The sequence below is a fragment of the Mirounga angustirostris genome, unplaced genomic scaffold (genome assembly GCF_029215605.1).
Source record: "Mirounga angustirostris isolate CCGP_5_RB_7025 unplaced genomic scaffold, mMirAng1.0.hap1 SCAF_11, whole genome shotgun sequence".
Taxonomy (NCBI): Eukaryota; Metazoa; Chordata; class Mammalia; order Carnivora; family Phocidae; genus Mirounga; species Mirounga angustirostris.
Window position 1 is genome coordinate 123,016,317 of NW_026991719.1, and position 14,507 is coordinate 123,030,823.

The following is a 14,507-nucleotide window of genomic DNA, read 5'->3' on the forward strand; positions in this document are numbered from 1 at the left end:
TTGGCACTGGGCAGCTATCAGATCTCTAGGTTTTGTGCCAAGGTGTGTTAATATTAGCCATGCCAGATTTTGTGTGGTTGCTTTTTTCATGAGCCCGGCAAAAAAGATCCCATAAATATCCACAGTCACCTAGTTGATGTGGTTCACCTCCCAGTGACTTCATACAGATCTCTTTGTGTCATTAACTTTGAGAAATAAAATAACTAAAGCATCACTTAGTTTTCTGTTGTTGCAATAGTCTTCACAAGTCTAAATCCTTGCATTAAAATATTGTGTATGTTCTGAATACGATGCTTTCATTTATGCCTGAATTGTGATGAATATGCATTATTTAAATGAAGTATAAACTTTCCCTGGAAAATACTGATCAAATCAAATCTTGCTAATTTGATTTCCATCAAGTCCATGCCACTTTAAATTGCCTCAATTTGGAGAAGACTGAATTCTTAAAGGCGAAAAGAGTGTGAGTTCAGTTGTCTACCCTTTTTACCAATCTGCTTGGCTGCTTCTAAATTATCTTTAAAAATTAAGAAGTGTGGAAATTTGAGGACTGGTGCACAATTACTAAACAGTGCATTTTTTGAGATGACGATTTGAACGCTATGAATAACCATTCTGGGGGTATGTGTAGCGTCTCCCACTGAGCTCCCCCAAGTATACTTAGCTGCCCTTTTCTGTTCTTGCCCAGTTCCCTATACATTTGTTGGAGCTCTTTCACGTGACCTGTGCTGTGTGCTGTGGTAAGTCCCTTGTGTGTCTCGTTCCCCCTGGAGACTACTACGGAAATGGGGCCTGTCGAGCGTAGTACCATTTGTTCTCAGTTGCAATATTTAAATCTCAGATGCCGCATTGTTGGAAATTGCATACAAAATCTGCTGATATTGAATGTTGTCTTTTTTGCTAGAGTTTCCAGTATGGCTTCTGCACCAACTTCTAAGTATAATTCACACTCCTTGGAGAATGAGTCTATTAAGAGGGTAAGTTTTCAGATTTAATTTGTACCCCTTTCTCTGCATTTCTCTTCTCATATTTGCATATTAGGTGGTCATTTCGGGCTTATTGAATTATTAATTTCATTATTCACATAATGTACGTTCTTCAATATATGTGGTTTTCTTTAATATCCTACTTTGTTCCAGAAAAGGCAGAATGCCATATATGTGTTAAGTAAGTTTTGCATTTCTAAATCCTTTCACGTAACTTCATTTTTGAGAACCTTTGTTTTGTGAACTGCTGCCAGACATTATATTTAAGATACTAGGCAATCTCTGGGCCTTAAAAGCTTCCTGAAGGAGATATTGGAAGGCCAAGGCCCACTGAAGAGGCTCTCACACCTTCCGAAATATTGGCCTTATTTTCTAATATGATGCTAAAATAGTTGTATGAGCGAAACGAATACAGCGTCAAGAAAAAGTTGTTCAAAGTATCGAGGAGAAAATTGTGTAATTAGAGGTTGATTTTGAAACATATATTGAAAGGAAGGGGCGAATTTAAAATAAGCTTTATTCATGGCCCTTTGAAGCCTTGGATACATTTACCAATTATCCACCAGAAAGGTTCATTTACACTCCCACCAGCAGTGTACAGGGATGCCTAAGCAATCAGAAGGGAGCCAACTAGTGTTTTTTAATTTGTAGCTCCCTGAGTACTAATGAGGATGACCTTTTTTTAAAAAATAGTGTTTATTATCCATTTGTATTTCTTTTTTGAAGTGGCTGTTCATGTCCTTTGCCTGTTTGCTTTATGGTGTGTTTCTATTGATTCATAAGTGTTCTTTACATATTATGATAATCAGCTCTTTATAATATACATTACAGGTCTTTTTCCTAGCTTATCATTGGCCTTTGAATTATATTTGTGGCATTTTGATTTTGAAATACAGAGGTTTAAGTTTTTTATGGGATCACATCTATCATTCTTTTGTATTTCATATTTTCTGCTTTGGGTGTCATGTCTACAACGACCTTTTTCATCCCCAAGATTTTATAAGTTTTTATTGTATTTGGTATCCTTATGGTACAAGGATCATTCCTAAACACAAGAGTTACTTCATGGAGCTAATTGTAAGTCCTTGACTCTAATATAAAGTATATCCTATGTTAATCCCATGTTATCCATGTTAATCAAACATCTGTTTCCCTAATTTTCTGGTTGAATTGTACTTTCTTCTCCTGACCCCGAACTGTGGCCCTTAAAAGGTATACTGAGTATTACATCTGCTCGTTATACTTGTTTTTAGTTAGTGAGGGGCGGCGTTAAAGGATGCTGGTGATTTCTTTCCAGTCTTACCATTTATATAAGTTGTGTGGTTTTGCTCCCCATGGGGGAAGGCATTTCTGGCTGGCAACAATTGGTCTTGCCCTCCTAGTTAAAATGCTTAGCTTACAAGTACTAAAAGATTGAAAAATGGTTAGGAATTTTCATTTTGTGCCTGAATAAAAATGATAAAACCATTAAAAATCCAGCAGAGCACCCAACTTTGACAGCTTATATCTTACTTAAATACACAATTCACAGTTCTCTTATTGTATAATACTTTACATTTGCATAGGCCTTGATAATTCACAGAAGTGTGCTTGTGCATTTTGTTTCACTTAATAGTCACAAAAACCCTCTGTGGGAAGTATATACTAACTTCGCACACGAAATGATTGCCCTCCTAGTTAAAATGCTTGACCGCCCTTTCCTCTTTATATAGTGACCTATGCGAGGAAGGATCTCAGTAAAATAAGAAACCTGATACGTTAAGAAGTAACATATGGGAAGATTCTGACATTATGGGAAGATTCTGTAATTACTGTTGTTCAGTTAAGGCCCCCTTGAAATGAACTTTTCATTTCTGCTGTTAACATAAGATGACTAAATATTTAATATGGAAAAAAATGCCAAAGTATGCATGTGTCTATAGAATATGCTTAATATTGACTTTTTATCACTTTTCTGAACAGTGTTCACTGTAAAGCTCCTGGAAGGGGTATTTAAAAATTAATATTGAAAAGTGTGCTAATGTTATTTACAGACTAAAAGTTAACACAGCTAATGAATATTGAAGCTAAGTTGTATTTTTTGGTCGTTTGTTTTTTTCTGTGCCACTTTTCTGTAACGATAAATATCACTCTAATTTTTTTCTTTACAAAGTATATTTCTGGTTGGTTGTGTTCCAGGTTGCTTAAAAATCTGCAAATGTAATGTTATTCCTCTGATGCCCTGTTTCGTTTCCAGACTTCTAGGGATGGAGTTAATCGGGACCTCAGTGAGGCTGTTCCTCGACTTCCAGGAGAAACTCGCATCACTGGTAAGGGTCCTGTGAAGTTAGGATTTGCATTACTTGATGAGAATCCCAGCAGGATCAGGTGGCGTCAATCCCTCTTTCTCTTTAGAACTCAGATTTAGGTATATAGGCTAGCTTTGTTTAAAAGTGTTAACATAAGGAGAACTCTCTGCATTAGTTTCTTGATCAGAGTTCTTTGAAGAGTTTCATGCTATCCAGGATAGTCATATTTTCCCCTCTGTACCCAAGATAGAATTATTTTGGAGAAAAAAAAAAAGTGGATTCTCTCTCGAATGTCCTTATTGGAGCTCTAAGCTCTCATGGTTTGAGGTTTTAAGAACCAAGTAATAGTAAGGTTTTCCAGCCTAGGTTGTATGCCTTAAAATGATCAACCTAAAGACTTAACGTCTAAATAGTCTTCTCTTTGAAATATAGGAGACCATACTGGTTTATGATAGCTTTTGTTTGTCCGATAACTGGCGTTAGTAATATTGATGCAGTATTTCGATTGTAGACTTGTCTTTTTCATGATAAATTCATTCTAAGAGGAAGGGATCTACTTTGGAAGGGCCAGGTCATTCTGGCTTAAGAATACAGGAGCATCTGACAACTTCTAAGCCAAATGCTGATGTTGTGGGCATTCACATTTTATATTAGGGCTGACACCCTTGCCTCAGATTACCATGTATTTGGTGGTGATACAGTTACCATCGTTTCAGGGAACCTTTTGGTTTGTTCACTAAGGTCTGGGTTGTTTAGCTTCAATGGCTAAAACATGGTGTAAGACATGGTGCCTTTGTGAGTTAGTTAGCCATGCACCATGAGAAACTCTTCCGTATCCACAGACTTGCACACGATGCTAGTCTTGAAAACCAGTGGCATGTGTCCATCCCAAATTCTGGATAAGAGCAAAGAGGATAGCTTACTTTGGGTGGCCTTCATATATGAAATTTTGGTGCTCTGCATCAGCATCAGAAGCTTAACCGAGGGAGTCCTGTATTGAATTAGCATGAAGTCACCTTACTGGGTATTTTTCATTTAGCACCCGAGGAGAAAGGGATTTCAAAATTGTTAAGAAGAATTAAAAGCCGTTAACACATTCAAGGACATCCTTGAAAGATAACAGAAAGATCTTTTTATGATAATAAATTAAGTCTCCTGATTTAGTCTCTCCTTATGTTTGAGTCTACTAAAGATGTACTATTCTCCTGGCCATCTGTTTTCTGTCCCTTAAATGATCGAAATGAGTCTAGCTAAAAACTCTTCTCTGGACTATTAGAAAGAGTAGACTGTAGGAATATTTCTACCACTGACGTTTGTTTATTTAAAACATCATGATGTTTGCATGATCAGAGGTTGGCCAACCTCAAACCCTATCTGGCAGTTAGTCCACGAGACTGTCCTGCCTGAATGGCCGTCCTCTAGTTGAAGTAGCTCCGTAGTTACCTTTACAACCACCTTCACTTCTGCTCTCTAGCTGTTACCACCTTGCCCTCCGTGGTGCCAGCATTTTGGTCAAGCTCAGGGAAGCAATGCCGGTACCTGGAGGTGACCTGTGGCCCCACTTGACCCGGCACGGTAATGTAGAAACGCGGCCAGTGCCCGCCTTTCAACCTTTCCAGGGATCTTTTTTTACTGTAGTTATTCTTAGCCACATAGTTGATATTAAATGAGTGCCATTTGTTGTGTATCTTGGTATATATTTCCATTATTTTAGGGTACTTTTTTTATCTTAATAGACAAAGAAGTTATTTACATATGTCCTTTCAATGGCCCCATTAAGGGAAGAGTTTACATCACAAATTATCGTCTTTATTTAAGAAGTTTGGAAATGGTAAGTAGAATCTAAGACCATAAAGATGACCCTAACTGTTAAAGATAATGCTAAACTGTGTCTCTTCTACCTGGCAACGTTGCCTGTGGATCAGATTAACATGGGGGATGTATTTGCTTCTCGGCTCTTAATTTTTGGCTTATGCAAAGCTCATTTACCACTAACACCTGTGTACGTAGGAATAGTGTGGATTTAAAAAGTAAGAAGTTTGAGCTCTCAGAACATAGGGGAGGCGTTGGTAACTGGACCCATTCGCTAGTTTGGAGAAATTAGTAGAGAACAGTGGTTCTTTACCAGAAGCACAGACGAGAACCACCTGGGGTGCTTAACAGACACTACAGATGCCCTAGATGTCCTGCATCACAGTGTCCAGGCCTGTGGTCCAGGTATAGTCGTAAGTTTTAAGACTTCACAGAGGAGGATGCTGATGCGAATCCCTTGTTAAGGCCCATTGCTCTAGAACTTTCCAAGTGGTCAGTCACAAAGTACTAGACAGCGGTTTAGCACTAGGATGCCAATGGTGTGGCTTAGTGCCAATCTACCTTTTCATTCCGTGGCCGTGAAATGTGTGCCATAGCATTTCAAGGCATGTAGCACTGATGGAACAATGAGATGGGGACGAGGTGCTCCCGAAGGGAAGGGATGAGTGAAGAGCTGCGTGGCTGTCGCCGAAGGACCTACGGTGCATGCAGTGGGTCGCCATTGTCCAGGACAGCCTGAAGGGGCAGCTGTATTTGGGGCCAAGGAAGAATGGATAGGTCCAGGGTATGTGGAAGAGTAGCCCAACAGCAGTTTATACACAGGAGATGTAAAGAATGTTGGGGGAATGTAGCTTTTGTGTCATTGCTTTTACCCCATCATTTCCTTAGGACTGTGTTACTGACAGCTTGTCCTGATTAAATTGAGGCATATGACTAAGAAACATGGGCCAAATGGTGGTGGTACATCTAGATGGAGTTACAGACTGGATTAAAGCCTTGATACCAACCAGGAAGGGCGGTAACGAATGTCTTGCTGTATAGGGCCCCTCCTCTGCAGTGTGTCTAATGCAATGCAGTTGAACCCATAGGAAGTATGCATGTCCCATATGTGAAAGACTGCGAAGTAGCCAATGTGCTAGACGACGCAGTTGCGATTTGAAACTGTCTTAATGGACTAGGATATTGGCGGGAAACTAATGATACATTTCATGTAGATAACATTTACTTTATACAAACCTGTTGTACCAACAAAGGATGGAGGAGGTCAGGTCTGTCTTAATAGGGGCTCAAGCTTATTTGATCCAGTAATTGGGCATGACTGCTGACAAAGTTAATATCCCCGTAGGCTTAACTAACAAAATATAATATAATGGCCAGCAAAATGAGACTGTAGTCCCATCTGAAGTGTCGTGTTCAAATCCAGGTGCCATGTTTTAAGAGGGACATTGGCAAACCAGCGAGGGTTCAGACAGAGGGAACCAGGCTTGTGAAGGGGCTGCAATATGAGCGATGATTGAAATAAGTGTTGATGATTCATCTGAAGAAAAGAAGACGGAAGGGAGGCATGACAGAGCTACCTTGGAATGTCTGAAGTGCCTTCTGTGGAGCAGGGATCAGACTCATTCTGTATGGCTCCCAAGGGTCAAATTGAGACAGATTGAGAGATTTTATGCTAATATATGCAAGAGTCATCAAAAATGAGAATTAAAGCAAGTGTTACGGTGCCTTTCTCCTCTGAGACTCTTGGCTTGTTGGCCGGCCACGCATGCCCGGTTCCATTTTGTGCTGTCACTGATGATGAACTGGGGAAATTTTTAAAACTCTGATGCCATGACAAGATTGTACGATCTCAACTGCATAAACCAAGCAAAACCTGTCTGTAGAAAAGAGGCCGGAAAGAAATAACAGCAGGTGTGTTAGTACTTGGGAGATCTGGAGAGTGGACTTATGCATGCTCTGTTTTCTCCTCTCCACTTGGAATGAGCACGTGGGACTTTTGGAATTAATTGGGGAAGCACTTAGCAAGCTTTAGTTGGTTTTCATATGGCATAGTAGAAGGTGGGGATTAGCACCGAATGGGTGTATAAAAGGCCCATTGGACACTGACTACTAACTTGTTTCTTCTTCCACTGTTTTACATAAACATTTTGACCAATCGGCTATAACATTTAGTCCAAGTATAAAAGCAAGAAGCTAATGGCAGAAAACATCCTTTAAAGAAAGCCACGTAAGTGGTTATGCAGAAGCCTCAAAACATAGTCATCATAGTGTTTCTTAAAGCCCTAAATAAGAGTATCAGTTGTGGATTCTGCTGCACACTGTGTGTTTGACAAAGAGCTATCCTCTTATTGGCATTTTGAAGTGGACACCTGTTGGTTTCAGGTAGGTAAACACTGCTGCAGGAGCGCGGTCTGACACGGGAGTCCACAGTCCCACTTCGTTGAGGTGTCAAGGGCAAGGTTTCCTGCCCGCCCCGTTCCCCAGGACAGTAGAAGCACAGTGGTTGTTTCCTTAGACTGTCCCTGTGGCCCTCCTGCGTGGTCATCCCCCCTCTACTCTGCCCTGCATGCTGCCTCCAGAGTGATCCTCCTTAGAACTAGGCCGGCCAGCTTACTTCTCCAGTCTAAAACTCTCATTGGCTCCCTGTGGCCCACAGAATAAAATCCACTGTCCTTTACATGGCATAAAAATCCTTGTGACTTGTCTTGCTTCAGCTCCCGCCACTGCTGCCCATGCTGTTTGTCCAGAACCCACCTCAACAATCATACCCTCTTCCGAGCCTCCTCCAGCTTCCCGTGAAGGAGCCCCTCCCTCTTCGTGTCCCCACAGCCTTTTCCCACGCCTCTCCGTTAGCACTTAGTGCTCGTGAGCAGCCCGCCCCCCACCACCAACACGTCCTCTTTCCATGTTTGTTTGTTTCTCCTGAGCACTTGCCTCCGCCTCCTTTTTTATATATGTCACTGCTTCATCTTGTTCCTTGGCTGTCTGAGGACAGGGATGCTTGTCTGTCTGTCTCCCCACCCCCCACCCCCGTGTCTCCTCAGTGCGGAGGGCAGAGCCTGGCACATTGAAGAAGTTCAGGCGGGCTGCTGAACGAAGGAACTCTGGTCTTTTTTCTTTGCTGCCATGTGTCTTTGGCCTTTACTAATGCTGAGTCCTTTGGGTCCAGTAGACAGTAGGCACTCAGTAAAAACGTGTTCTGTGAGTGAACTTGGGAGGGGACAGGCTTCATCGCTGTGCTTTGACTGCCATGCGGACCTCACTAAATTGTGGCATCTCGAATACCAACCGTGTTTCTGGAGTTTGGAAATGTCATAGCCCCCTTTTGACCTTGAGGGTGCTCAGGAATTTGGCGGGGGCACTTTAGGCATGTAATATTCTGTAATCTGTAACCAGGGGGAAGACTGCTTCAGCTTCCTTTCCAGGAACACTTTGGGTTCAGCTGCTATAGTGGGTGAGAAAGGCGAAGTAACCCTTTGTTCGTTCATGTGCTCATAACTTTATTCCGGAACCTTCAGCAAGCAGCACGGTGAACTAACACTGAGCTTGGTGAACGACACAGAGGCGAGTAATTGGGGTGTATTATGACAAAGCCTGCTGTGGTTGTGTAACATTGTGAGGTTATGAAGGAGACGGTGATTAGCCGAGTGATGGGTCCTAGCATGCTTTGTAGAGGAGGTGATATTTGAACCGAGTCTTGAAGAATGGTAACAATTTCCTGGACAGGAGGGGAGAGAGGGAGGAGCATATCAGGTAGAGCGTTTCCCTCGCACTTGTGTGACGATGTGGAGAAGACCACATACTGTGGCAACAGCTGAGTGGTCTGTTGGAGCTGGAGCACAGGGTGGAGGGGGAGTGGGGTGGCAGGAGATGAAGCCGGAAGAAGAGTCCGCCCCAAGAGTCTCGCAAGTCACGGGTCAGCAGTGCACACCTTATGGGGAGGACCACATGTTGGATGTGGGTTTCTGGAAGGGGCGTCCAGTTGCAGTGTGTCTAATGGATTAGGGAGGGGGACTGGAGGCGGGGAGAGCAGTGGAAAAGTTAGTTGTTCAGGTGGGCAGCCAGGGCCTCGCACAGTTGTCTTTGCAACAGGAGGAAGAGCACAGAAGGTTCAGGAGCATGGGGTGGCCATTTGGAGGCGGGAGTTAGAGGAAGGACTCGAGTTGAGAATGATGCCTGTGATCCTTTGCCTTTGAAATGGACCTCACGGGAGAAGGAACACGTCGGAGATGAGTCCCTCGGGATTCTCGGAACATGTGGACTTAATAACTATACAGCCACTGAGTGGAGAAGTCTCCGAAGCATTTGGAAACGTGACTCTGAAGCTCGTGAAGTTGTTAGCACATCAGTGTTGGTGAAAGCCGCATACATCCACGCGATTACCTGAGAAGAAGATGTGACAAGGAGATGCGCGCTGAGCCACACGAACATTCTCCCGGGGTGGGGGGGTGGGGGGGAGCCCCAGGGCCAACTGAGAAGAGAAAGCAGGAGCGGTGGGAGCAGGAGAAAATCTGAGCAAAGGCTTTGGTGGAAGTTGGTAGAAGAGAAAAGACTCAGAAAAGAAGGGAGGGGACCACGGACAAAATGCTGCAAGACTCAGCAGGATAGAGAATGAGCAGAGGCCACAGAGGGTGGTCATTAGGTCACTGGGAGCCCCGGTGGGAACCCATTCAGTGGAGACGCCAGTCTGATTGGTCTCTTGCTCCTCCTTCCACCTCCCAGGGGTCTGCATGCTTCTTTCTAGTCCTGCTCCTCCCCAGGGCTTCCTCTGCTCCCCGGCAGCAGTCTCTTCTGTCAGGAGAACACTGCATGCTGGCCGCGCTCCTTTCCACACGCTGTCCCCCATCTGGCCACAACTGACAGAGCCATCCCCTAGTCACCCCTGGGCTTTCTTGGGTTTCAAGGGCTGCCTTTCTTCTGGCCCCTTTCTCATTTTTTTTTTTAAGATTTATTTATTTTTGAGAGCAAGAGCAGGTGGGGGGGAGGGAGAGAAGGGACAGAGGGAGAGAATCCCCAAAAAGACTCTGCACATAGCATGGAGCCTGACGCAGGACTCGATCCCATAATCCATGAGATCATGACCTGAGCTGAAACCAAGAGTCTGACACTCAACCTACTGAACCACCCAGGCGCCTCCCCCCTTTCTCCTTTCTTACTGCCTGCTCAAGACCCCTGGGCTTTTTGCCTCCCATCCCAGATGTGTGGACCAAGGTGGGAGTCTTCAGCTCTTTCTCCCTTCCCAGTCCCTTCTTTTGGTGTTCTTACTTCTCGGGCTGGTGCTGCTTATCTCCCAGGGGCCTGGGATCCCTGCCCCGTCCTCCTTCTCCACAGTCTTCACATGTGCCCCACCCTAGTCCAAGGTCTTGTCCTGGGTCATCACAGGGGCCACATATTGGCTTCCCTGCCTGCAGCCTCTCCCCACTTCCTTCTCTCTGGCTCCTGAAGTCCTCTTTATAGTTGCACCATCCCTGTGCTCAGAAACTCTCCGTGGCTCCTTTCCTCCCTCATGTCCTATGCCTTAGCCACAAGTTAGGGACGTGGCACCTTGCCACCTCTCTCCTGTGTGCCCACCCCACGCTCCGGCTCAGGTGCCCTACTCACTGACCCCTAACGAAGCCCTGTGCTTTCTCCTCCGGACCTTTCTTCAAGCCATTTTTTTTTTTTCCACCTAGATCACCCATCCATCCCCACCCCATTTGAAAAATTGTTTTGAAATATTTAAGATAGGAAGTTTATAAAGAATAACCTAAACATCTGTGGATCCACCACCCAGCTGAAGAAACCCCATCTCCCCTTTACCCCAGAGGTAATCCCATCTGAAAGTTGGTATTTCTCACTCCCCGTCACTCCACACAGCCCTAAACTAGAACGGACTGTGGCAGATGTGTGGTAGCTAGAGGAATGGAGGCTTTTAGGCCTTCCAACTGAGTGATGCTGATGAGATGAGAAACGTGTTGTGCACACCCCTTTCATTTTCTGACAGTAAGTCAGAAACAGTATGTTCTTCCTGGATTCAATTCAAGGAGAAATCTCTCTAAAAGATAGGAACATAATGGTTCCATTCTTTAGGCAGAGTGTTACCCAAAGATTCTTTAGTACCATTTAAGACCCTCTATAAAGATGGAACACACATTCACCTGTAGTTTATAAAGGTATTTCTTTGAGGGACGAGAAAAATGAGGTCTGTTTACTTAGCTTTTTGATGGCTTATCAGTGTATAGACAGGGCTTGGAGAATTAAGATGGATGGATGGCTTGTGTGTCAGACTGTCTCTGAAATATTCGGGTCTGAAATGAGCTTTGAGCAGGTGCTAGGTATCATGCCACTTAGTAGCTGGGCATCTAACAAGTATGGCGGCGCTTAGCTTCCATGGTCTCTCTCATTGGCTGCAAATGGAGCTGTGAGCCTTGAACACTACCCTCTCCCATTATGGACATTCAGAGCCAGATCTGTATTCTTTCCCAGAGGGAAGGCCCATCCAGTTCATTATGAGGATGACCGACAAGGATACCTGTAGTATTTTTCTTTTCATGAAAATATAATGGAGACTTTTTGAGATTGTCCTTCTTTAGGTTCTTCAGTCTAGTAGATTTAGCACCTCTCTTCATTTCAAGGGAGCTGAAATAATGCTAAAAAGACTATAATAAGACCTCCTCATGTGTCTAAGTAGAACTTCAGTGGGAACATAGGATCCATACTATAGGTATTCTGTTAAAGTTCAGTCTTGAATCACCTGCAAAATGAGTGCTGTTTTCAGGTGAAAACAATATCCACTGAACCTTAGGTTCCCTTGCCCCTTATTGCCATGTTGTTCCCAACTTGCCAACCCCCAAACTTGAGGGTCTGTGGGTGACTGGGCCCTGCTATGCAAGTCACATAGATTTAATTCATTAGTTCCTTTACAAGTGCAGGCTTTCAGACCTCAGGGTCTCCCCCTGCTTGGGCAATTCTTTTTAATATCTAGTTGATTTCTCCTTCCATCCCCCACCGCATCACTGGCCAACCCTCCATGTTTTTCAGCTGACCTCCTGTCTTGCTCTGCTGAACAGTTAAAACCCCTCCTCCTGAGCTCCCAGAAACCGCCCCCCTCACTACCTGCTACTGTCTGTTTTCACCCATGCTCTCCTCCTCCTCCTCTCATCTGAGGGGAAGGGACTGGTTGCCTTTTTTCCAAAACAAAATTCCTCTACTTGAGCCTTGTCTCCTTTCCTCTTTTACTTCCTTCAGAGCCTTAGTGCTCCTTCGGTCATTCTGCGTCTTCCATCTGTGATTTCCATTAGCTCTTTTGTCCCCACCCCGCCCTGCAGACCTGCTCAAGTCTCTGTGTCTTGGATCCCTGCTACCCCCCTCCCCGATAGTACCATCCTCTTTCTTCCCCTTCTTTACCAGACTTCATTTCATTCTTTATTCGTTGACCATTTAAGAGGCCGCCGTGTGCCGAGCACTGTGCCAGGCACTCGGATCTAGTGGTGTGCATGGCAGACATGGTCTCTCCCTCATGAAGCTTTCGTTCTGATGGGACCGACAGACACTGATCAGATAATCATGCCGGGTATATAACAGCAAGTTGTGCCGAGCGTGAGTAACCCAGGAGCAAGTGGTACAGGAGTGTAGCTGTTTGAGGAGCCTGGGAGATTGTCCTGAGAAAATGATGTTTGACCCCTGGTCTGAAGAATGAATAAGAATTACCTGGATGCTTGGCAGGGGCTGGGTGGGGAGAATCAGCTGAGGGAACAGCGAGAGGCACTGAGACCAAGGGGGAACATGAAAGGATGAGCCAGTCGTGGCTGGGTTGGGGCCAGGAGAAAGACGAGGAATGGCAGGAGGGAGAGGAGGGTGGGGCCAGATGACTAAGGCCTTGTAGTCCCTGTTCAGGATGGAGGTGTTTGGAGTTGAGCAGTGAGAAGCTTTGGACATGATTTAAGCAAAGGAATGATAGCATCAGATTGACTTTTGTCAGCGATCACCTATGCTGCTGTGTGGAGGGCAGGCTCTGGGGAAGCAACAGTCCAATCAAAGAGACCGCTATGCTTGTTCCAGTGGTCCAGAGAAGTTGGAGAAGGCTTGACAGGTTCAAGATTGATGTAAGAGGTAAATGTGCAAGATTAGATGAGGGATAACAGAGAAGGGGACGTCAAGGAGGACTCCTAGGTTTCCAGCTTTTGTAACTGGGCAGATGGAGCACCAGCCACTGAGATAGGAAGACGGAATTTGGAGAGAGAAACATCATGTGGTTCGTTCTGGACATTTTGAGTTTGAGGGGCCTTTGGAATCTCTCCCAGTTCTGTAATTCCAGCTGCCTCCTGCTTATCTGTACTTGATTAATTTATCATAACCTCCAAGCCTGTGTATCTCAAAGTGACAGTGTTAATCTTTCTCCAAAACCCCTTTCTGGGTTCTTCACATCTCTTGTCTGGGTCTAAATCGGAGTCATTGCCGATGCTTCCCCAGTGGCTCATTTTCTCCTCCTTTTGCTTCCCACCTAGGTCACTCCACTCTCGGGTTCTCCTACCCTCTCAGCTTGCCCTAAATCATTAGCTTCCAGAGTCCCAAGGAATGGGCATAGTCCCTTCCTTGCTACCGCACAGTGCTCAGGACTGCCAAAGGAATCTTAAAAAAGCACCGCTCTGTCCTTGTGCTCCTCTTCTGGAAACACATTCCATGGATCCCAGTCACCCTGATCCAAGCCCTGGGGTGCTCCCCGGGGAATTCCCCTGCCGTCCTGTTTTAAACCTGATCCACTTGTGTTTTGTTTTGTTTTTCATATATAAAATCCCCATACTTTTCCACACGTGTAGCTGATGTCACTGTTAACTTGTTTCTGGAAGGTAAATCTACATCTACTGTTATTCCATTCTATAAGGATCATCTTTAACATTGCCATTGCACAGAACCTTCATGAGACCCAGTCAATAGGAAATTGTTCTGCCCTCCTCTGACCTCTCATCCCATCAGTCTGGACGTGGGTTTTGTCTTGCTGATGGCATTGTGGCTCTTTGGGCACATGTGTCCTATCTCCCATCAGGGCAACACTTGCATCTTATTTATCTCTGTGGTTCCTAGCGTCCAGTACGGTTTCTGCTACTCAGTATGCACTCAAGAGAGAGATGGTAAATGAATGCATCTTTTTTCGATTGTTCTGTTTACTTCTCAACTATTTTAGATCCTTAGAGGTACAGAATTTTGAGTTAGAATGGACCTTTGAGAATTCTTAAATATTTAATAATACTCAGATAGTAACAGCTCAGGTTTCTACAGAGTTAATTTTCCTATTTCTGGATCTTCCAGTTTGGCCTGCTGGGTTATCTGATCTTGAACCTGTCATTCGGGGAGAACATGGCAAGTAGCCTCATTAAACTGGGCACCTATGGTCAGGAACTGGCTGGTTCTCCTCAGTTGTCCCATTTTCTGTTTTGTGTTG

The 14,507-nt window shown here is 44.5% G+C and overlaps 1 protein-coding gene across 8 annotated transcripts in view; it reads left to right on the plus strand.

Annotated features, from left to right (window-relative positions):
- Nucleotides 1-14,507, plus strand: part of MTM1 (myotubularin 1) — a 94,782-nt gene that overhangs the window by 22,493 nt on the left and 57,782 nt on the right. For 4 of the 8 annotated variants that reach the window (XM_045883646.3, XM_064574674.1, XM_064574675.1 and 1 more), the window contains exons 2-4: nucleotides 905-977; nucleotides 3,223-3,295; nucleotides 5,011-5,105. In XM_045883646.3, coding sequence (XP_045739602.1) covers nucleotides 915-977; nucleotides 3,223-3,295; nucleotides 5,011-5,105 — 231 coding nt within the window. In that variant the 5' untranslated portion in view covers nucleotides 905-914. Of the gene's footprint in view, nucleotides 1-720; nucleotides 741-904; nucleotides 978-3,222; nucleotides 3,296-5,010; nucleotides 5,106-14,507 lie in introns of those variants that run through there. The other 4 variants (XM_064574676.1, XM_064574678.1, XM_064574672.1 and 1 more) reach the window with 3 other exon arrangements.